Raw genomic sequence first — 24,962 nt, forward strand, 5'->3', positions numbered from 1 at the left:
CCCCTATACTCGTCATTCATTAGACCCATTATAGAGTACAATGCCCCTTTTGGTATGTACCTCACAAAACATCTACAACAACTGGAAAGGCCGCAGAAATACCTTACAAAGGGGATAACCAGCCTCAAACAGATGCCCTACGCAGACTGTCTCAAAAAACTGCAACTTTACTCCATCGCATATCGCCTACTCAGATGCGATCTCTGTCTAACATACAAAGCTATGTCGAACCCAGAGCTGTTGGACATGCTCCACTTAAAGAAATCCCAATCCCACTGAGCTACCTACTCTAGGGACCTAAACCTTGTCATCACAATAAACAGAACATGCTGGAGGGATAGATTCCTGTCCCAGAGACTTCCCATACTCTGGAACAAACTACCTATCTATATCAGACAAAGCTCCTCATTAGCACTCTTCAAGAAAAATCTTGATGATTGGATGGGAAATGGGAAATTCACCCCGGGGATCACCTCTGTGGCTCTGCTCGACAGGGACACAGGAAAATAATTTTCTTGGGTGGCGAAAGTCAGGGTACCTTTTTCGCTAGGCTTATATAGGCCCTAGGGCTGATAGCCTAGTACTTACCTATGAACCTATGAAAATGACAAAACAAAGCCAGCCTATTAACAGAGTAATGTCTTGTTTGAATTTGGACAGAAAATGAATTAATTGAGGAAACAGAAATGGGTTAAGATAAAATATGAGTCAAATAATAAAGGAAAAATTAAACATAAAGTGAAAAATGCCCAAAAACATTAACGAGAATTACAAAAAAAACAGCCCTAAAATATGCAGGAAGTATGTTTCAGGTAAAATTCAAACCTTGTGTGGCAGGTATGACTATAAGCATAAGAGGAAGAAGTTTCCAGTTTTTAATCAGTTTTGAGAATCCTGTCACAGGAAGAAAATTTTCAGAAAGTTGTGTATAAGAAAATGTGCTGAGGAGGGATGATGGGTATATTGGGAAAAAGATGCTAAGGATGGAGCAGCCAGGTAAGAGGAAAAGAGGAAGGCCTAAGATAAGGATTATGGATGTGGTGAGAGAGGACATGCAGGCGGTTGGTGTGACAGAGCAAGATGCAGAGGATAGGAAGAAATGGAAAGAGATGATCCGCTGTGGTGACCCCTAACCGGAAAAGCCGAAAGAGGATGATGATGTGTATAAGAAAAATAGTGCTCAATAAACCTTTATCTGTTATTAAGGCAACAAAAGAAGATACTATTAAAATGGAAAGAGACAATACTCTAAAATCACAGAATAATGAGGCAGTATAACAAAACTACATAACTGACCATTGGCAAAAAAACTCTCAGAATAAATAAAGTATTGAATTTAAACGAGACAAGGGTGCCGAGTGTAATATTATATCAAAAATACTTTTAAAACATCAGTGTACTAAAAGGAACTGAAAAGAAAAGTAGTGTGTACATTATTGACATATTTGGGATACCAAGTAAAAATTTTTGATCAAAAGTTACTGATCTGAAGATAAAAATGTCAAAGTATAAGGTTATCATTCATATAGTAGCACTAGAACACAGAGGTAATTTTCCTAATATTTTGTGTCATAGGGCATGTTGGCAGTAAGGTGTGTAATCAATAGCCATGTCTAGTTTAAATAAAAGAGTTATGGTTGTTTCTTAAAAAGAATGGCTATTTTCAAGTACAGAGTATATGTTTTTAGGGCCGGCATATACTTGAAGAGTAAACCTGAAGACACCTTACATGGCTATGCAGATTTATTTACAGACATAAGGGGTTATGGATGGATGGATGGATGGTAGCCTGCCACACAATCACCATATTAAGATCAATGAAGATGCTATACCAGTAATACATTCTCGCAGGAAAGCACAAGTAGTGTTTAGGAGTAGAAAAGAGTAAGAACTGGAGCAAAATGAAAGCTTAGGTATCAATATAAACAGAAACAGCTAACAGAATGAGTGAATAGAGTAGTCACTGTTGTGATCCAGGACAAGCTTCGCACTTCTGTTAGTCTCTAAGATTTGAAAAACAGTGATTAGAGGGAGTATTACCTATTGCTTGAAACAGAGAACATGGTTTCAACTAGGCCAAATGCTAAATTCTTTTCAGTACTAGATGAAAACCAACATTATGGCAGATAATAAGAAACAAAGAAGTTATAAGATATAGGCAGTGAATACGCCAGGAAGGTATAAATTATTAAGACTTCTGTTTCTTATTTCATCAGTGCTAAAGGCATTTCAGAGAACAGTTGCAAAGGTAATTGCAGGCTATAACTGACATTGTTTTAGTGTGGGGACAGAACAAGATGACAAACTGATACAGACACCGAACTGAATGGGAAAGTTGAAATTAAATAAGAGCAAATATAAACTAATAATGACAAATCTGAAATATGTGGGTCATAGACTAATAGCTGAGGGACTGCAGCCATAATCAGAGAAAGACATTGTAACAGTCTAAATTGCAAAGCTAAAGCCCAGCAGGCATTTATGAGATTGTTTTGACTATTGAAGTATCCTACATTTATACAAAATGTTTCTGAGATAAATTTTTGTCTTAAAAATTGTTAGGATACAACATAGCCTCAAAATGACTGGAGAGAGTGCAGTCTGTGGCAACATTGCCATCCTTAGTGTAGTTGAGTCAGTGCTATAAAATCACCAGAAAATGCTATTAATGGCATGCCCAGCACATTTCTAAAGAGGCAAGGGTTAAATGCAGTTGTACAGTATCCCTAGCCTGGAACAAAATTCTTTGAACTATCAGATCCCTCTCCAATAGCATCAGATATAAAAAAGCTATAAGAGAAAGACTCCTAGACTCCTGGATCTACCCTTGCCTCAATCCTACCTATCTCCTAATCTTTCCTCACTCCCTTGTTCCTGTCAGACTGACCACTATCCTTTTTCTCAACCTCTCCCTTCATTACTTCACCATCCTACCTTCCTCCATCTTTTTCACCCCTCACCCATACTCTCTCTCTCATTACTTCCCTTGACGTTCTATCCTCACCACCCTGACCATATTCCATCTCCTCTACGTCCTTTTCTCTGATCTACACTGTTTTCTTCATATTAAATTCACCTCATCCTCTCACCTAATTCTCTACACACCGGTAATAGAAACTTCAACTGTAAAGTGCTTTCATGCTTCTTTGTCCTCAATATTGCTTATGTACTACTACTGTCTGTGTTATCTTAACAAGCTGGTATATGTTTTTAAGTATTACACTGTATAAATGTGTAAGCTAATTTACTTTTTGTGCATGGATCTTGTCTCCCCTGGGCCTCCGCTGGAAAAAGCTCCCTGCCCAGTTGGACTTATCCCGGTTAACAAATGTCAAATAAATAAATGAATAAAGTCTGAGAGGCTGAAAAGTAAGCCAGAGTTTACTGCTGTAGCTAACACTGTAGTGCATCTGCAGATGGCTGAGACTTGCACAGGATGAAGTATCTGCTATTAAAAACCGTAAGCATAACATACAAACATCACTGAAAAGTTAAACACTCGCAACTATTCATTCAACAGCAGCAGAGCAGAATAAAGTAGGAAAACTTTTAAAAAAAGGAAGCAGAGAGATAATTACACTGGCCTAAGGTTACTTTTGTGTATGACATTACTGTTCCAGCTACACTTTGAAAAGTAAAAGACAGTATTTTATTATCAGAAGTATCTGCAGCTTCTTCTTCATGGAATACAATGCACTATTAAAAAAGACAATGTGGTTGTGAGCACAGTGGAATTTATGCCAGACATAGAACACATTCCCACATAAGAGACCTTTTTAAAGGTTTATTGCAGCTATTGTCTGTAGCTGCCACACAACAAACTTAAATCAAATAGACCATCTGATTACACATGGATATGCTGGATGTTTGACAGGGCACAATCTGGAAGAATACTCTTCCAAAACAAACACGCACACAGAAGATTCTGAATGGTGACTTCAAAAAAAATGATGTCGCCATAACTACAGTAATGGCATATTGCAAGTGGCAATATATATTTCCTGCTTGTGAGAATGTTTGCAGGTCATAGAGACTAATACCACTGGACAAATGGCAGGACCATCACAAAAACTTTTTGAGTACTCTTAAAAACCCTTAACTATGTGCCCCGATGCAATCCAGAGAGGGGTAAATCAGCGCTAACATTAGAAAGGTGGCCTACCTTCAGAGTAAATGGACACGCAAAGGCCTTTTTTGTGGGATTATCAGGTATGCCAGTCCAACAATATACAACTGCTATTCTGCAACCAAAGCAGCTCAAAAGAGAGTCGCATTAAAATTATTTTCCTCATCGTGTGTAGAGGACATGTTGCTTTGAAATAAATACTCAGCTTCCTTGTTTTTGAAGGTAGTGTGTACATATGCATGTGTTTGTGTGGTTTCCTATTAGAATCCTGAAACACTATAAGCCTGAAAGTCAAAATCCTGAAAACTAATGACTGAAAATGCAAAATCTCGAAAATGCAAAATCCTGAAAGTCAAAATCCTGAAAACACAAATAATGCTAATATGTCACTATAAAGACATTAATATCTACCAACTGACCCTGACCCTAACCCTAACCCTAAGGTCCGTCACTATCGCACACTCACCTGACCCGCGCCCTAACCCTAACTCACTTAAACCACCCCTAACCCCAATATTTGTCACTATTGCATACATGCCTAACCTGCGCCCTAACCCTAACTCACTTATACTGCCCCTAACCCTAACATAAAACCAACCGCACACTTACCTGGACCCAACGCATGACCTAACACCACAGGGCTAACAATAGCAAAGCCACAATGACGTCAGTATGTCCATTTTGTGTTTTCAGGATTTTGACTTTCAGGATTTTGCATTTTCGAGATTTTGCATTTTCAGTCATTAGTTTTCAGGATTTTGACTTTCAGGCTTATAGTGTTTCAGGATTCTAATAGGGAACCGTTTGTGTACATGCATATGTGTGTGTGTGTTTAAAAAGCACCAATAACAGAAAGTCATTTTGTTATTAAATCTTTGTTATTAAATGCATCCACTTAATGCAACTCATTTTCTTGCAAAAATAAGGCGCAGTTTGTATGATTACTACTAACAGGAAAAGGTTAATAATGTTTTATTATAATGATCTCTATCACCTTGCATAATCCAAGCATTATTAATTAAACAAAAAGAGATGTGTCTTAATATGATACTATTTTCCTGCTTTATAAACGTTTTTATTTGTTAATGGCTGAACATACAAGCTGTACTGATTTATGGGTATTTTTTAATATTAGTATTTAAACACACAAACGCACACACACACACACACACATACACACACACACACACACACACACACACACACACACACACACACACACACACACACACACACACACACACACACACACACACACTCACTCACACTTCTCATCTGTATAGGAACACTTTAGGTAAAAGCTAAGGATCTGAAACAAAAATTTGTTAGCTAAAATGAAGATAGAAGAGAAAACTAATTTTGACAATCCAGATCAAAGAATAAACCCTTGAGCTCAAACTTACCTTCTGAGGTCTGCAGAACAAGTATCTTGCTGTACTGGCTGACACCACTTTTGTTAAATGCCTTTACCCGAGCACTGTATGTGCTATTGAAGTGAAGTCCATCAACTGTGCACATGGTCTCCTTTCCAACATATACCTCCTGATAAGGAAAAAATCATAGGAATAATAAAACAGATCATAAACAATGCCATTATTTCTCACTTACTAGTCCGGGAGATTAAATAACAGCAAAAGGCATAATGCAAAGACGAAGTCAATGCGTAAAATTAAATGGAATGTGTCTGTCTAAAACAAGGACAACTACACTTCTACAAATTCCCTAACAGTAAATCAGTAAATCAGTCAAGTATGTTTTTAGCCTGTTATGCCATCGGCTGGGGCAACAATAATGGACAATGGTCCTTATTACTCTATCTGTAACAAATTATTTTCTTTTTATAGGACAGCATTTAGTGGTTGTACCCAGACAACACACACACACACACACACACACACACACACACACACACACACACACACACACACACACACACACACACACACACATAACTACGGCCAATTTAAAGTATCTAATCCATCCAGTGCATGCCTTTGGAGTGCAAGTAGAAACTGGAACTCCTGGAGAAAATTCATTTGAACACAGGGGGGAGGGGGCATGCATACTCTACACAAAATGCACCCCAGCTAAAAACTGGAAAGTAGAACCTCTTGCTGTGAGGTGACGATGGTACTTGCTATGCCAGAGTAACCCCCTAAATCAATAAAGTTCTAAATATTTATTTCTTACCTCAGTTAATGCATAAAAAATGATATTCACATATGTATCATCACACTGCAACACAGTGGCACAGAGGAGAGTGCAGTTGCTTAACAGCAAGAGGTTATTCATTTTGATTCTCAGCTAAGGTGCCTTCTGAGTGGAGTTTGCATGTCCTCCCCATGTTTGTACTCCGGGTGCTCTCGTTTCTTTCTACACCCCAAAGACATACATTAGGTGAACTGGGCACTCTAAATTGGCTGTAGGTATGACAGCGTGCATGTATGTGTGTGTCTGTTTGCTGCAGCAGGGCTAAACAGCCAGTGGTGTGAAGCTTGGCTCAAGATGATTGTCAATGCTGAAGTGACACCCTGGCCTCATGTGGAAAATGGGAAAAAGAGGCTGTGGCTGGGCTGGCTAGCTGGCTGGATCACAGCACCAGTCATATTGTTTATTCACAAATTATCCACGTAGGCACCTATTTACATGGTACACACATGCTACATTCTTAATACGTATTATACCCCTTGCAAATGTTTTCAAACAATACTCACACTTGACTATCATTCACATAGACACAATGTTAACCACACATGTGAACTCATATGTGCGTGCGCACACACACACACACACACACTGGTTACATAGAGTAAATCTTCCTTATGATAAACATTTTTATGTATATTTTTAACCAGTATTTAACATACATCTTCATCATATTCAGCAATCTGTTTTACATTTGTTTTTTGTGGTGGTAGCCCCTTAACACAATGTGACAATTAAATTCAATGGTTGTACATATTATTACTGCAAACATTAGCCTGGTGTATTCATTCATCTTTATAGTAATCAATAAGGTCTTTAACTTCTTTCTGACTATGTAGTTTCCAATTGGCTTTTTTTTCTTTCCTAAAATCCTAGACTCCTTGTTTTTTTTTTTTTGTTTATCAGAAAAAGATTTTATTACATACCACTATTTTTTTATTTTTTTATTTTATTGAAAAGTGTTTTGTGGACTTTCTCTCTGACCTTTCTAGTGTACATGCATGGTGTGGGTTATCAACAAACCTGTTTAATATGCATATGTATCCCTGTCTGATATGTGTATGTATATCTGTATCTATATATAGGTTTATAAAATAAACCACAAATCAGTGTACTATGTAAACATGAAAATAATAAAAACACTGCACCAAAAATTCACAGCCAAATGTTTATTCACCACAGTTTTAGCACTTTTGTTCTAAAACACAGGTACTTCATCAGAAACACATATATAGGTTTATAGTTCAGTACTAGGCTAGCTGCCCTTGTGGGCTATTTTAAGACTAGCCAATCTCCTTTTTGGTGCTTGAACTAGCTTATCCGGTTTGGTGTTAGATTGACCTTACCCATCACATGGTTGATATTTATATACTATACCTAATGAGAATAATTGGAAATATACCATAGATAATTTCAGGAGACCCAAAACATGGGATAAAGTCTTTAGGAGCTGCCTCTGTCCATTAGTTATACAGGGAATAGACCCGGGGTACATTTTCAATTACCCACTCATAGGACCAAGTTGAACTGAATATGGATGAGGTAAGCTTTGTTTTACATGGATGGGGAGTCTGTTCCAGAGCAGTGGTATCCCCTATGAGCTGTACCTGTCCCTGCAAAACATTCTGTTGATGTTACAGAAGAGGCTTACATCCTTGGACTGAGTATTTATGATGCCATTTGATTTGCTGATGTGCAGCAGACTCGTAAGTATTGGGTCAGAGGAAATTTTGTATGCCTGACACAGTCTGTAGGATACTGAGTAAAATTACAATGCTTTGAAGCAGTCCACGAAGGGAATATTATTTAGGCCTTATATCCTTTTAGTAAGATATCTCTGAGGGCATTCCAGTTTTTTTGCATGTGTCTGGGCAGATGTATGCCAAAAGCACATCTCTCAGGTGTACCTCATTACGAGGAACGTACCTCATTTGGGGTCTTAAAAAAATCATGCTCCTCGAAGTTCCTCTTTGAAAGGGTCTGTCACACATTCAGTGTTAGTGATTTTTTAACTGATATCCATGGTAACTAGAAAATAATCATATTAATTAAGTAAAACCAGCATATTGTAACCATCCTTTGACTTTCCTAGTTGAAGTTGTTAGTAAGCTGTTAGCATGTGTTCCACATTTTGCCCATTTGTCCCACATTATGATGGCTAGTGTTCCTCAATTTTGAAGATGGAAGGTTGAGAGCTACGGCCAAAAGGGGCATTATACTCAATCATTGGCCTAATGAGGGCTGAGTAAATTGGGACAATAGCATCTCTAGATCTAGATGCAATATCTTTGTTTATAAGCTGTGCAATAAAAAAGAACTTTTTTATGAAAGTGGATATGTTAATTGAAAGTTAGGCCACTGCCCACATAACCTCCCAAATCCCGAACAACTGGGTCAACTCTTAGGGGTGTATTGTTAATGTGGTAGTTACCTGGGGTAGATGACTTCCAAAATGCATTTTTTTAGTATTTAGTTTCAGTAAATGATTCTGGCAACAGTTATTTGTTTGGGACAAACCATCCCATAGGATGGCTAAGTCATTTAGGGATTCAGTGACTGCTCTTAGCTTGCAGCCATCTGCAATCTTAGTCAGCCAGACTCGTTTGGTATTGGCTTTTACATTAGAGAAGTAGATGCCAGCAATAAACCCTGGGAGACTTCACTGGTGACTGATCTCTTTGTGTAGGTAGCTTCCCCTGCTTTAAACTCTGACATCTTATCTGTTAGCCATTTGGCAAACCAGTGGCTAAGCACTGGGCTATGTACATCTGCAGTTCTATCTGTATATGTGTATAGATATATCTTTAGAATTGCAATATACATTGTCAAATGCATGTTTTACTGTCAGCATTTATTGTAGTTTGCTTTCTTCAAAATCCCTGTTTGTTGATTGCAAGAGATTTCAAATGTAGGGACTTCATCTGTTCCTGTGGCATTGGTATTACAGCAAGTGAGTTTGGCAGTGCTAAAACTTTCAGCTATACCAAATGTTTTGGCATTAGGGGTGGGAGTGCTTGTGGATGGGGTTAGAATAAGGACTATGGAAGGGGATATATTTAGTTGCATTCATGAGAATGTTATGGAGACTGTATGTGCGAATGTTTCTGGTTAGGCTTAGAGTATGGGCTAGGGAAGATGACAGCTTTAGTTTTTTGTATGTTTGATGGTGCATATGCAGTCTGTGTGTGAGTGTGAGTATGTGTGGATATGCCTTGTGTAGTACTGTTATGGAAAGATTTTGGGAAGGTAATTGGAGTGAAGGGCAGCGGAAGGGTTAGAGTTAGCACATGTAAGGTAGTACAAAGAGTGCTTTGTTGACTGGTAATTTATTTTACTTACACAGATTTGGAATAAGCCCCACATGAGGCCAATGTTCTTTAATTCTCGTATTTCAAATCCTCATAGGCTAGGTAACAGACATACAGTAAAAGAGTCTCTTGCTAAGTAGTAACTAAAAAAGCTAGTAATATCACTTATTTATTTAGTTGTGAAGACCTGCTGGAAAGTGAAGAGACACTTTAGCTTTTGTCATTCTTAAAAATACCTGGTATTAGTAGTTTCCAGTTGAAATTCTGAGGACTGTAACAGGGAGCCTTCCATTATGGATAAAGAAGTGTAAGTGTAGGTGAATATATGCTAGGTCAAAGGTCATACTACCTCATTGAATTTCTCCTCTGCCTCTGATGTTTAACAATCCTAGAGTTATACATTCGAATGATGACAGAGCTTAGCATCTAACTGGTGGGTGCAGGGGGCACAGCTCGTAAACAACAACACTTTAATTGTGTGACTGAGTTTCACTATTTTCATCTCAATCACAGTTTTTTTTTTATATTTTTGGGGTCTACCAACATTTGTCAGAAGCAGATGGTATTAAACTGATACAATAAACAACAAGGACTTGCCTTGTAGCAAGTTTAAGTTCTAAGCAGGTTGATTTCAGTTTTGTTGCCTTGAATTTCAGCTTCCCTCGCATGTGAAATCAAGACACAGTCATAAAGCTCAGAGGGATGTCACTGCATTGTATAAAGTACCTATTAAGTATGCTAAACTGACTCCATTGACTTTCAGCATTGATCAAGGGTTTAATATGGCAGCTACACTGACATACCAAGTAATTTGGTACACATAACTCACAACAGAAATCTGAAGCTTTCTGTAATACACAAGTTTTCTTTTCCCTGGCAAACAGCCCTGCAAAAAAAGCCATTGAATCATCTTGCATAAAAAGTTGAAAATGTGTCTTCTAATTTTACAATTGGAAGTTCTCACATTTTCTCCTTAGCTCATGGGTGTGTGTTTTTTAATGCTACACTTTCACTGAGAATGGATTATTCTAAAGAAAATTCACTCTTATTCCAGTGCCACAGACCTGTTGTTCCAACATATTTAAGGTTCACTTGTAGCTCCTGCTCTTCAGCTTGAGGAAATACAGCATCAGCAAACTGAATTACTTTTCAAAGCTTGCATGTTATAACCACAGAATGACTCCAGTACTATAATTTCAGATGCTATTCAAATTAAGCAATATACTTTGGTGGTCATCATTAGACAGACAGCCGGTTTCTGTACACTGCAGTCTCAGCTTCCCTCACTAGATGGCAGTCTTCATTGCCCACTTGAATCTATGCATTATACCATCCTAGTACCTCATCCATGCAGAGAATAAGGCTTCTGCTGTTAATGGAAGTCAAATCTCCTTACGTCTTCAGAAAATAGAAATTTGCTAAAGCAGCTGGAATTCTTCTGCTGTGCAATGCAATTACAATAGGTAGCAGAACTATTAACACTTTTCAGAGCACTTCATTCTAACAAATAAGTTTTTAAAATTCCAGGTACATACCTTAATTTTACACAAGGGGTTCAGTCCCTTTTGTAGTACAATCTGAATTTTTTTTCTCACTACATGAAATGCTCATAAAAGCAGGTTGTGCTGGCTAATGAAAATCTCAAGAACTGCATTATCTCCTGCAACAGTGAAATGGTGTACACTTTCATAGAATTCTATTTTTCTAAAATGTCATAAATTATGTTTTTGGCATTGGGGGTTTCACAGGTCTAATGTTACAAATTTTTGTAAGAATAAGTTGAAAACAATTATTATATAGTTTATTTACTCCACATATAATAATCTCATGATGATCTAAATAGTTCTCTACAGATAAAGAAAAATTTTCTGGAAATAAATATAACATTTTCAAACACTTTTGTATTTTGAATACACTTTCTTAGAAGTGCATTACATTTCACTCTCACTACTTGCAAGAAAATTCACAGCATAGTAAAGTACATTTTGAAAACAAAGTTTTAACACTTTCTTCCATCCATCCTCAACCCCTTTTTCCCATTTTGCACATGGGGTTGGGGTGTCACTTCAACAGTCATTTTCTGTAAAAGAAATTTCTCTGTAAGTAAACTCCATATTTTTTCATGGACGTTACCTTCTAATATGAAAGAGCTGTGGCTGCAGAACAGATAAGACTGATATTATAGACATTAGGACTACTCGGCAAATGAAACTTTCTCAAGCTCCTGACTTCACTCAATACTCCCAGGATTCCCTGCCATCTAGAAGGCTAAATTTCTTTCCCACTGCAACAGAGCTGTGAACTGGCACATCACCTGTATTCAATCACAGCCTCACCTCAGGCTTTGTCCCTAACGAATGACGCACTGCTACAGTCATCCCTCTCCACAAAGGAGGAGCGACTACAGACCCTGGGAACTATCGCCCTATTAGCCTGACGAGTCTGATATGCAAAGCTATGGAACGCATCATCATGGACCTAATAAACAAGGATATAGGGAATCTCCAAACTCTAGATCCCACACAGTTTGGTTTTGTGAAGGGTAGATCATGCCTGCTCAAACTGGTCGACTTCTTTGAGTCAGTCACCAGAGCTGTGGATGAAGGCAAGGTGGTTCATATAGACTACCTTGATCTGGTCAAGGCCTATGATACCATTCCCCACTCAGGAATCAGAGAAAAACTCACTAAGCTAGGCATCAACCTCTATATCACTAGGTGGGTTCCAAACTGGCTTACAGATAGAACCCACAGTGTGAAAGTAGCTGACTCCAAGTCAGACTGCCGGCCACTCACGAGTGGAGTCCCACAGGGTTTGGTCCTGGGTCCTCTCCTGTTTGGTATCTACTTCTCTGAAGTCCAGGCCAACACAAATGGACTCTGGCTGACAATGTTCACAGACGATTGCAAGTTGGGAGCCATAATTAAATCCCCAAATGATGTTGACATCCTACAGAAAGGCCTCACTGAGACCAACGACTGGTGTCAGAACCATGGCCTTAAGCTCAGTGCCCAAAAATTTGTTGTCATCCCCTATGGGAAAAACCCGGTTCCTATGAATTACCACATCGATGGTAGTCCACTGAACACAGAAGGTGTCATAAGAGATCTGGGAACACAGGTTGACAGCAACCTCTTTTTTGACCACCACATTGCCACTGTGGTCAGAAAGTCCTTCTCTGTGGCACATCTATAAGTACATGTCATGGCCCCAAACTGCTACATTTATTTTCACATACAGGTTTCCATTTCAGTTAGTTTTCCTATCCTTCGCACAGGATAGGTTTTAGCTTTCATTTTCATTACCTTAAATTTTTTCGCACTAATTTTTGTTTCTCACAGCTGACTATCAACTGCTTCGAGGTCATCTCCTCATTCATTGGGTCTCCTGAACGTGCCTTAGCCTCCTCCAGTCTAATCCTGAATGAGGTTTGCGGCCAGTGAGAAGACCGAGGAACCTGGGGCCGTATTACACTGGTGCTGGGGAGTGTTTTTACCTACTCTCCTACCCTTTGTGCACTCTAGTCCCATCTCCAGGGATTGGCGTGCAGTGGAATCTGCAGAGATTCAACCAAGCCTGTGCATGTGCTTCAGCCTGAGGTTTGCCTCCTACAGTATAATCCTCCTCGGGAGTCCCTTGGCCACTGCCAAGGATCTTACTCAGTATTCTGTCTGATAAAACCCCTATACCCCCAGTAAGAGCATGACATCCTCCCTGCCTGTACTGCCCGGTGTGCAAGTTGCTAATCAAACATGGGTCCTCTGGACAGTAGTCAGTGCTTCATCCATCTACACCACTGGTGTGGGCTTATTACTTTATTTTGAAGTATAGGTCATTTCACTTCATGATTATCATTTTTTTCTCTTTGGCAGGTTGTCTTATTTATGTCTTTTCTTTTAGTCATGACTTCTAACTCTAAATGCCCTCACTCTAGCCTTCCTGGAAGTAAGATCCAGTCCCATAACACATACATTTAGCCCAAAATACTTTTGTAATTCTAAAGACTTTGGTGGGCTACCAAACATACTATGACCCCCTATAATGATGTCTTTTAGCAGGTCCTACTACTTTGTTACACAGTGAAGAAATCATGAAATGGCAGCAAGTCTGATGGTATTGCTTTTGCTTGTAAAATTGTACCAGAATTCTTAATTTTAGTGTTGTTAATGTGACTGTGAACTACACTAGATAGCTTACCTGCATGGAAAGTAATATTACTGCTCTTACAAGCTCCTTGAAATGATGTGCCTAAAAGTAATCACTCAGCAGCAAATATGCAACAAGCAAGCAATTTCCTTGAAAATGTGATTGGTATCCTTTATTTCAGCCTAGCTGCTTGACATGTTAGTTTGTTCTTCTAAAAGAATGATCTCAGACCCTGGACAGAAAGTTGTTTAAATCCACTTTATTGCATTTACTTTGTCTTGCTGAACTGGCAGTAATCCAGGTCTGTATTTTCTACTTCAATGCACGTTTACAAATGCTGTTACTGAATTTATAGGAGAGTCTTTCAGCACTGGTGCAGATGTCGATTGATCATGGACTAAGAATAAATATGTATGAATTTGTTATAGGGCCATAGGTTTATACTAAGTTAATGACCACTATGGCCCTTATAAGACTAGCCTTGCAACCAAATGTGACCCATGAATTTGATTATATAGGGAGGTGATTTACTGACTACCTCTGTTCATCAGAGGCGTAGGTGCCAAACCAGGGGTAAATTTCCAATTACCCATCCATTACTCCAACTTGCACTTAAATAGGGTTAGGGAGGACCTCTGCTTCACATGGATGAGAAGCCTGTTCTAGAGAATGGGAATTCTCTGAGAAACATATCTTTGTCTTCAACATGTCCTTTTATGTCATAAGCAAAATTCAGGACTTTTAATCTAGTAGTTCTGATGCTATTTCTTTTGCAGATGTGCAAAAGGTTAATCAAAACTAGATCCAGGAATGTCTTTTTATCCAGGCAGCGATCATCGCTCAGAAATCTGTATATCATCAAGTAAAGAGACAGGGCCTTGAGGCGATCAGCATAAGGCACTGTGTTTACTCTCTGTGCTCTTTTTGTAAGAAATCTTTGTGGACATTCCAGTTGCTGCATGTTTCAGTCAGGTACATATTGAAAGGGGCATTAAACCCTTTGATAGGTCTGATCACACCCAGGTACAGTGGTATAATGACCTTTCTGGAGCTAAATGCCATGCACTTATTTATAAGCTGAATGACATAAAAGGATCCTCTTACTATCTTAGACACATGTTGGTCAAAGGCTAGGCTATTATCTACATGAGTCTGCAGATTCCCTGACTAGTGAGTCAACTTTTAGGGATGTTTTATTGATGACAAAGTTATCTGGGGTGGCCAACTTCCCAAAAGGTACTATAGTACATTTCTTGGTATTGAGTTTTAATCCATGGCTTTGGCACAAAGCATTTGTTTGTGTTAAACCTTACTTAAGGGTGTTTTCATCTGGAGGATTCAATGATTACTCCAGTTTGCAATAATCTGTAAACTTGGCCAGACAGATGTCTTTGGCATTGACTTTGACCTCTGAGAAGTAGATGCCAAGGAAGAACAGAACTAGCACAGAGTCCTGAGGGCCTTCACTGGTGACCAGCCACTTTGTATAGGTGACTTCACTAATCCTAACATCTTGGGTCTTATCTGTGAGCCAACTAGCTATCCAGTGTGTTATAAAGGAAGTTCTGCCTAGTTCTATAAGTTTGTTGAACAATGACTGAGAGGGTATTGTATCAAATGTTTTAGCTAGATGGAGGTAGGCAGTATGCACCACTTTCCCCTCATCCATTGCCTTAGTGACCACTTCAAAGAAATCCACCAAGTTAAGCAAGCATGACCTTCCTTTGACAAAGCCAAACTAGGATGGATCCAATGTCTTGAGGTCTCCTACATCCTTTTTGATAATTTCCATGATAATTCTTTCCATGGCTTTACAAATAAGACTAGTTAGACTAATGGGTCAGTAGTTTCCAGGATCTGTTGAAGGTTCTGTCTTATGAAGGGAGATGACCTCTGCAGTTCTCCATTCTCGTGGCACAAAGCTTGTTTTTTCTTTTTTATTTTAACACCTTTATTGAATTTAAGACATAGACAAACATAAATTTATATAAAAGAAAGCAAAACTATATTAACATATTCCCAACTGTGAATATTACACTTAACATATATTCTTTTGTATATATTTATTATCAATTTAACATTATATAAATTAATCAATTCCCGTCTTCCATTAAACTTCACGCCTCCTCTAAAACATTATTTTGCATGCATTTTTCCTACAGTTTCCATTTTTTCTTTGTAATTTGTTCCTACCCTTTTCTAAAGGTCATACTTCCAGTTCTTTTATCTCTGATATAATATAATATTTCAATTACAGTTGGTTTAGACTTTGATTTCCATTTTATAGTAATTGCTTTTTTGGCAGCCACCAGAATTAAACTTTCACAAGGCCTTACTATGTCTAGGTAATTCAGATCCTGTACACTAGCTCAAAAATCTATTTCCTTAGTTACCCCCATTTGCTCATCCAATATTTCTGATAGAGTACTCTGTAGGTAATTTTCAAAGTATATCAACTGATTACACTCCCAAGTTTCTAGTTACCTCTTTCTTCCCCATCACACTACCAACATTTGCCATCTACCCAAGGGAAACTTCTTTGGAGTCTGCTTTGGTTATATAAATAACTATGTAAACACTTTCAAGCAAAAGTCCTAACTCTTATATTCTTTATTGCATATTTGGGATCTTACATATGTCCTTCCATTGTTTCCCTGTGAATGCTTATCCAATCTCTCTTCCCAGTCTTTTTTAACCTCCTCTCATTGATTCCTATAGGTATGTGCAGTATTTTATATGACCTACTAATTATCATTTTTAACAGCAGCTTCTTAACCTCAACGTTGGCTTTGCTTGACCTAATTAGTTCTCTTAGTTGCCTATTTAGTTTGATGAGAGAGTTTTTATCAGTATGAGAGTTACCCTTATTATTTCCCTGATTTTTAGCCATAATATTTTCATTTTCTTATATCCTGTTATATTTGGGATGTTTCCAGGGTAATTTGCTTCTGGGGTTACTTCTGGCTTATTTATGGTAGGTACAGCAGCTTCTAGGCAGCCACTGAAATGGTTTTACAGAGTTTCTGAAAGTGACTCAGCATAGGCTGGTGTGTTCTTAGGGTTTGGATGGGCATCGGATTTTGACAAATTCTCACTTAATAACAGGTAGCTTGCCTTAGAATAATTCCTAACTGTTACTGGTTTTACTGGGGTTATGTACTTGATTTTGACTTTGGAGGAGACAGCTTCATGATCAGACCTTACCAGGGAGGACAAGACATTAGGAGATTCAGCATTCTCGCATATTTGTGAGTATGAGGTCCAGTATGGTGTAGCCTCTAGTGAGTATATTCACCATTTGGTCAAGGGTGTTCGTATTTATGAAGTCCAGGCATCTCTGTGTCTGTAGATTTGAGGCCATGTAGGATTATCAGTCTAAAGAGGAGTAACTAAAGTCTACTATAAGTAGGGTGTTAGGTTGGATGGTAAGTGTCTCCTGTAGGTGCAAGTTTGCAATTGGGATATGGAGGGTGACCTATAGCTATTTAGGATATGGTATGGGAATTTGTCAATGGTGATCTGCACGTGGAGAAACTCCAGTACTTCATCTTGTTTGATCAACCTAGACATATGCTTTTTATTGATGTATATCAAGAAAACTCCACCTTTGGCCCATCTCTGTGCAGCTATTGGTCTAAAAGTTTAGAAGGCACTAAAACCTTACACTTCCATAGTACTCTCTGCCACTTTAATCCATGTCTCTAACTGCATAGATGTCTATATTCTTGAGTGTGAGGAATGCTTGGAGGGAGTATATTTTTTTATTTAGGCTCCTGGCATGGAAGCAGTAACACCTTGAGGTCAGTTGAGTTGATTTTGCTATATCTGTAGGTTTGTCAATTTGCCATTGCCTGAAAACGTTGCCATGGGGGTGGATAAAGTTTTAGCCAGTATTCAGAAGCCTTGAGGAGACAGGTGCAAACTATCCTTGGCTAAGCAACATGGTATGTTAACCATATCCTTGCAAGCTGACAAATACTGGATCCCCTTAGAATGACACCAGAAAAACAGCCAGTTGTTAAAATCAATCAGCTTTTGCTCATACTGTGACATCATCCTCAGTGATGGCAATATGCTGCTCAATGCCAAACTCATGCCAACCTGAGCACTTAGTCTGAAAGCTCCATAATGTCTGTCTTCATATAGTTCAGGGAGGTACATCTCAGGTTGTTTACACCTACAAGGACAATGACGGAATCATACTGGTACCTGTGGTGTAATGACTTTGGTGCATATGTGATCTGACACCTCCTGGCTTCAGATAAGCAACTAACAGCTGGGGCATCAGTATGTCTTACAATGGAGTCCTCTATGATGAGAGTTCTGGGAAGTGTGTTTATTTGCCTTAGTTGTTTCGTGTTTGGGGCTCCATTGGAATGACTGTATGTGTGGTGTTAGGTGTTGCTTATTCTGAGTGCCTTTGGGCTTGCTGAGGCATAGCTTTGCCAACAGGTAGTATAGGTGATCTTCGTTGTTTAGGATGATTGCTTTTACCTGCCTCAGCATATGTTAGTCATTGTGTGCGTTGTGTCCTACGTAAGGTGGGTGCTTGCGAGAGTTTAGCCTCCAGTATCATTGTGTAAGTCCACCTCTCGCATACTGTGTCTGTTTCTTTAAAGATTAAGTGATTGGCAGTAAACATACAATTGTTACATTGTCTTAAGATGCCTATATCCACCAGGCTGGCTACAGAGAAGTTTGGAAACTGAATATCCATGCTGTCCAGTCCTTTCATTGGTGAGCTACAAGGGGGTGGTGTATTGGGGTTAAAAGGCTATTAAGGGTGCGTTGTTGGCACAGACTAATTAGGGCATTTTATTGCAGCAAATTATGCTAAACAGTACCAAATTCTACCAACTGTAATGTTTACACAATACTGAATTCTACTAAATCTATCGGTGTTGCCACTCAATGCTCAACTATCTGGCCTAAGCTTGTCCATGTGCAAGGTATTTGCTTTATATTTACTGCTTTACAGGGTATGGTTTTATGGGCCATTCTGTAGGAAAATTTGTTTTCTTGGTGCTTGCTACAGTATAGGTCACTGCTAACTGCTGCTGGTTGGTGAATACCTCTGGGCAAATGCCCCGAATTTATAGAAGCACTGAAAAAAACAGAAAACTAACTAAAAAGCCCTCTGACCAATAAAATGACTATACTATGAGTCCTTTTGTGTGCTTCCCACCTCATATAGACAAGGCACACACCTCTTGCCACAAGAGGAATAAACCCAGTCCTCCTAATGTAAACATGCAGTAGAAGAGACTCAAGTGCAATGCTACCACAAACCAATTAAAGAACTAGCTGGAACTCCATTGTTGAAGGTGGTTTTAAGACAGTCTTACAGCAATAACAGTGAGAAGAGTAGCATTCTTTTTAAAAAACTACAGTGAAATATACAAATAAAAGCAGGAAACAGTAGGGATCACTCAAAATAACCTAAGTAAGTGCAATTTACCAATCAAAAGTACTTAGCTTTGCCTGGATGGCACCGGATACAAGTAAAACACTTTTGGAATGCAGGCTAGGATGCCAAGCTTTGCTGATCTCTGGGAAAATGAGCAGGAGACAATATGTATAAAGGAGGTTTACTCAAGAGCAATACTGGCTTGCTGGGTGGTCACTCAATATCATGGATATATAGAAAACAATGTGCGGGAAGAGTGGTACCACCACATATGGGCAGATTTCAAAGTATCACTGCATCAGGTATGAGAACACCCTGATCTTGTGTCCATATTACTAATGAATTCTCACTGGCTATTCTGTATTTCTAGGGGCTGTTCAGCATAGGAAAAAAACTGCAAGACAGGTGTAACCATTTCTTCTGCAGTTCTGAAGAGGAACTTCACACCTCAATTTCTGCCCATCCTCCCTTCAGACAGAGAGCTAAGAGTTCTTGGGTAAAAAAAAAGTGCTTTAATATCATTTACCTGATCTAGGAAAGTGTTTAATTATTTGACACACAAGATAAATTTCCAGAATGACATACTGGATAAAATACAGCAGTCTAAGGAGGAGATCTAGCAGAAGCCCAGAACTCAGGCTTACATGGCCTCAACTGTGGACAACTCACAGGTTTGCACATAAAACAGAAGGTGGGTCTAACTGCAGCAAAAGACAATATTGCCCTGCACCAGTACCCCTGGCTGAACTTTATTTCCTTTTTTCACGTGAAATTAAGTTTTTTTTTTATGACTTTTCTCTTTAAATGTCATCTGCTCTTTGGACCAAAACAAAAGATTCACTAAACTTCATTGAGGAGAGATGACAATTTGAAATAGGAAGTAACTTACACAGATCATCTTGATAATATGTTAAAATATATGCATTATTTTCTGCAAAGGCATTCATCCCCTGCATCCTTCAAATCAGAAAGTAGGACCCCCCCCCCCTCACTCCAGCTAACTAAATATGCTTACTCCAAGAATGCATACATACCACTAAATGCAGCTTGTGTGTTTAATTGAAGTTAGTTCTTTTAGTTATTGGGGATGTTGCAGTACCCTGTATTGAGGGATGTGGGGGCATTGGAAAAAATATATATGAAATATAGGAAATACAGGAAACTAGAAAAAAAATACACTGTATTAATTATTATTATTATTAGAAGATTAGGATATTGGAAGTTTCTAGTTGCAATTCAATAGTATGAGAGCAATATATTCCAGATTACTCTTCAGTTTTATGATTTTATGCTTTGAAACTGCTCCTTCTTACTCTCTATGCAGGAAAACTTTCTAAGTCTTACTGTGATATACCCAGATAGCCCACCCATTAAGGAAGCAACTTGTTGTAAGAAATAAAAAGCTTACGTCTGACAAACCATTGTACAACATAGTGGTGAACATGGCTTCCTACGGCATGTCAAGGTCAATCAGGTTCCAACTTCTCACTCGCATTTACCTGATGCTACTACTCATTGAAGAGTTTCTGGCTACAATGTATATAGGTTCATAGGTAGGTACTAGGCTATTGGCCCAAGGGCCTATACATGGTACTTAGGTAGGGTGCCAGTTTGTTCTGTAGTTCATGTAGAACACAGCCTGGGATGTCAGGTCCTATGGATGCTGTGTTCTTAGCTTTGGAGAGTGTGTTTTTTACCTGTGCAGCCGTGATTACAGGAACATTGCATTCTTCCAGTATAGAGATGGGCCCTTTAGGGGTTGAGAGAGGGGTAAAGTTAACACTGAACCTATCTGCCAGGATGTTGGCAATATCAGTTGGTTCTGTATATTTAGTGCCATTGTGCTGTAACTCAGAGCAGATCTGAGTGTTGCCACAGAGATTATTGATATAGCTATAGAATGCTTTGTGGTTGTCTTTAGAATCAGTGGCAATTTTGTTTTCATAATTAGCTTTGGAGGATTTTATGAGGGATCTCAGCTTCTTACTGAGGCTGGCCATGGAGTTCCTCCAAACATGGGATTTTACTCTTTTTTGCAACAGTTTCTTTCTTCTGTTGTAGAGTTTGCTTATGGCAGGGGACCACCAGATTGGGTTCCTTTTTTTAGAGGATAGCATCTTGGTTCTGTTAGGGATCGCACGATCCATGCACTCCTGTAAGGCTTATAAAGTGCATTTGTATAGGAATCAGCAGTCGTAGCTCTATTGTTCATCAGCATGGGTGTCGTGAAGTTTGCCACTTCTGTCTTAAGAAGCGTGAAGTTGGCTTTGGAGAAATTTTTTACGGTGGTTTCCCTAATGGGGGTGGGGTGGGGGGTGGGATGTGGATATCTAGGGTGATTAGCTTGTGGTTGGATCTGACCAACGAGGAATTGACCTCTGGCATATTGCTGCCCCTGGTGGGGTTGTGGATAAGTTGATCTAAGGCATTGGAATTTATGAATTCCAGAAAACGTTGAGCATAAGACTTGGTACATGAGTAGTTTTCCCAGTTAATGGTGGGGTAGTTGAAATTGCCCATTATTAGGGTGTTAGGTTGTACCCTAATATTTTACAGTGTATCAAGAAATGAGGAGTGGGAATCCTGAGGCATGGTGGGGGATTTGTAGCAAGCTACAATTTGGATTGTGGTTATGCCTAGAGTTAGTTGCACTTGGATAATCTTGGATGCATTATGCTGAGCAACTAGCCTGGAGGTGTGGATATCCTTAATGAATATGGACACGCCTCCGCCTTTAGTGTTTCGGTTCAGGTTAGGTGGCTGAAAGGAGTGGTATGAATTATAGCCTGGTATTGCAGGGGTGCCCTCTGGAGCCTTGAACCAGGTCTCTGTCACTGCACAGATGTTGATGTTCTCCATTTTAAGGAGTGCCTCGAGTGAGTGCATTTTGAGGTTTAGACTTCTAGCAATAAGTAGCATTACCCTCAGATTTTGCTTGCTTGTACCTGCTATGGTGGTGAATTTGTCATTTGAACCTTACCTAAAAAGGCACTATAGGGGTGGCAAGAGCCTTAGCCAGTATCTGGAATCCCAAGGGTGACAGGTGCATGCCATCTCTGGCAAAGCATCGTGGTTTGTCCATCATGTCATCCCAGGCAGACAGATACTAGATCCCCTTAGAATGACACCAGAAGCTTAGACAATTGTTGAAGTCAATCATTTTGTCCTTGTACTGTGGTATCATTCTGGGTGATGGCAGGATGCTATTCAGGGCTAGGGTCATACCTGCCTGGGCTACAAGATCGGACAGCTCCTCCATGTCTCTTTTCATGTAGTCTTAGGTCATTCACACCAACATGGACAATGACAGTCATATTTTCACTTGTTGTGGAGTGACCTGAGTGCGTGAGTTATGTGTCGGATCCTGGCACCTGACAGGCAGCTGACAGTAACTTTCTCCTTGTTTAGCCTGGTGAGTGGAACATCAGTGTACCTGACTATAGAGTCACCTATGACTACAGTGTTGGGGACATTGTTATGCCTTATGAGCTATGGTTGAGTGGCACACTGAGTTTGTGGGATATGTGTCATTTGGGTTATGTTGGGGGGTGGAGGTTGCTTGCGTTTCTGCTTTGGAGGTCCCTGGTGCTTGGGTAGATTTTTATTGAGAGCATCCGCGAATGTAGGTGTGTGTTTTGTGTTTCTATGTGTGTGTTTCGGTGGTGTAGATTTTGAGGGACTATGTGATGAGTGTGGTGTGGTGCAAGTGTTTACCTTCTCCTCTTGACTGTCTAGTCCAGTCTTGGGTGAAGAGAGCTTTGCTTCCAGTCTGGTTATATAAGTGCATCTCTCACAGGTTGTAGTGTTGGGTGGTAGGAGGAGAGGGTTGTCTGTGTACATGAGGCAATTGCTACATTGCCCAAGATGCCCAGATTCATCAGGTAGACAGAAGAAAACACCGGGAGCTGACCCTTAAACATGCCTGGATAGGTGCTTATTTATTAAGTACTAAAAACTGTTTTCCTCTAGACATGTGAGGAAAGTTGAGTGCTCTAGTAATTTGTAGCTTATTTAGTGCTTACAATGAGTTCTGAACAAATGCTGACCTCAAAGAAACAGATTTGAGTGCTGAATCTAGAAAACTGGCTAGTTCTAAGAAACAAAATTAAGCTAGAAGGCTTCCCTCCAACACAGAAAGGCTTAGGGGCTCAGAAGCTTACAGACAGTCCTGGATACAGCAAATCTGTATCTGGACTATATGATGTACAGGAAAGGCAGGAAACAAGCTTAGAATTTTTTTTTTTTTTAAAGTGGAAAGGGGAAAGGAGGAGCAGAAACTATCTGGGTTGGCCTTCTCAAATGATCTCCCTGGATTAGGTAGAATGAGGTAATGACACTAGTGTCCCAGATCAAATTTACAGTAGGGGTGGAACTGCAAAGCCACCAAGTATAGGGATGGAGGCTGGGAAACAAAAATCAGAACAAATAAACCCAACCAGATGCTTAACAATTGTAGAAAACTTCTAGTTAATAACTCACACACAGTGAAACTAGCTAGAAAAGTATATGCAGACAATAAAAGTGCTATAAATAAGCAAAAAAAAAAAACAGGATACTTAAATGTTATATATCACAGATTAGTTGGCTCAGTGCCCTTCCTCTGATTAGCTCAGTTTGAAATGCAACATCATGTTTTGCAAGACTTTTGTGTACTTTACTGGGGATTTTTCTCCTTTCCCCACCTTTATATGATTCTGGTGTTAGTGCAAGTAAGTGAGGAAGTAAGTGTATGAAGGAAGAGATTGACCTCCCTGCAAAAATGTTTTTGATGAATGCAGTTCTTTAAGAGTTGTAATCAAGGAATTCCTTCTTGATCTTTTTTGTGTTGGTCTGTCTTAGATGAAGTGGTTAAAAACTTATTAAAAATTACAGAGATTCAAAAGTACTAATATGTTCCTCCTAATAATTCTAGACCACCTACATTAACTATATACTAATGTCTTACTCTCTCCTGTACTTTGCATATTTTAACTAACTTTACCTCCAGGACTACACTGAAATGGACTTCTTAGCTACAAGTTCCTGATTAACAAATAAACAAATGAGCATGGGAGAGGGACTTCTAGAGACTTCTAGACACACAAGTCCCTGCTGCAGTCTGTATCTGGGGAGTATAGCTGCCTTCCGGAGAGAAGGAGCAGAAATGTTAAAAGGATAAGGAATAGCCCCTCTCCATCTCCACAATGAAGCTGTTATTCAACATGTGAGTCATTCTGCCTTCAAACTCTTTATTTCTCCCACATAAATGAAGTTCTTCCTGTGCTCTTCTCCCAGCTCAGAGACATACTGATGGGACCCATTCCCAAGGATATGCTTTGCATATTCCCTCAGCCTCCATTCATGAGGCATTTTTTTTCACAAAAAAACACGTCTAGTGCTTGAGAATTTCTCTTAGGTCTTCCATTTTAACTTCTATATCACAAATACCTGTTAACTTGTCTCACCAGGAAACCTCAACCAGGCTCTTTCTCATTTAGACTGATGGCTCATTTGCTCCAGGTATACTAAATGATAGATTTGCATGAATGGGCGTTCCTTCATTGAAGGTTGTGCGTTAGGCTCAGCAAGCCAGCATGTAAAACTCTACTGCCAATCATTAGCGGACCGGAGTTCCACTGTGGCGACCCCTATCCAGGAAAAGCCGAAAGACACAAACAAATACTAAATGATAGATTTGCAGAAGTTTTAGCAAGGGTAGTCTTTATAATTACAGCTTCTCAAAGGTCTCTTACACAGAAGACTCATCAAGATAAATGGAAGCTGTTTGCCA

The 24,962-nt window shown here is 39.3% G+C and overlaps 1 protein-coding gene across 11 annotated transcripts in view; it reads right to left on the reverse strand.

The window, feature by feature from the left end:
- TRIM9 (tripartite motif containing 9) overlaps positions 1-24,962 on the reverse strand; it is a 1,161,212-nt gene that overhangs the window by 315,748 nt on the left and 820,502 nt on the right. For all 11 annotated transcript variants that reach the window (XM_044074318.1, XM_044074311.1, XM_044074319.1 and 8 more), the window contains exon 7: positions 5,530-5,668. In XM_044074318.1, the coding sequence (XP_043930253.1) occupies positions 5,530-5,668 (139 nt within the window). The remainder of the gene's footprint in view (positions 1-5,529; positions 5,669-24,962) is intronic.

Source organism: Protopterus annectens, chromosome 6.part0 (assembly GCF_019279795.1).
Source record: "Protopterus annectens isolate FY-2018-M chromosome 6.part0, PAN1.0, whole genome shotgun sequence".
In the NCBI taxonomy this organism is placed as follows: domain Eukaryota; kingdom Metazoa; phylum Chordata; order Ceratodontiformes; family Protopteridae; genus Protopterus; species Protopterus annectens.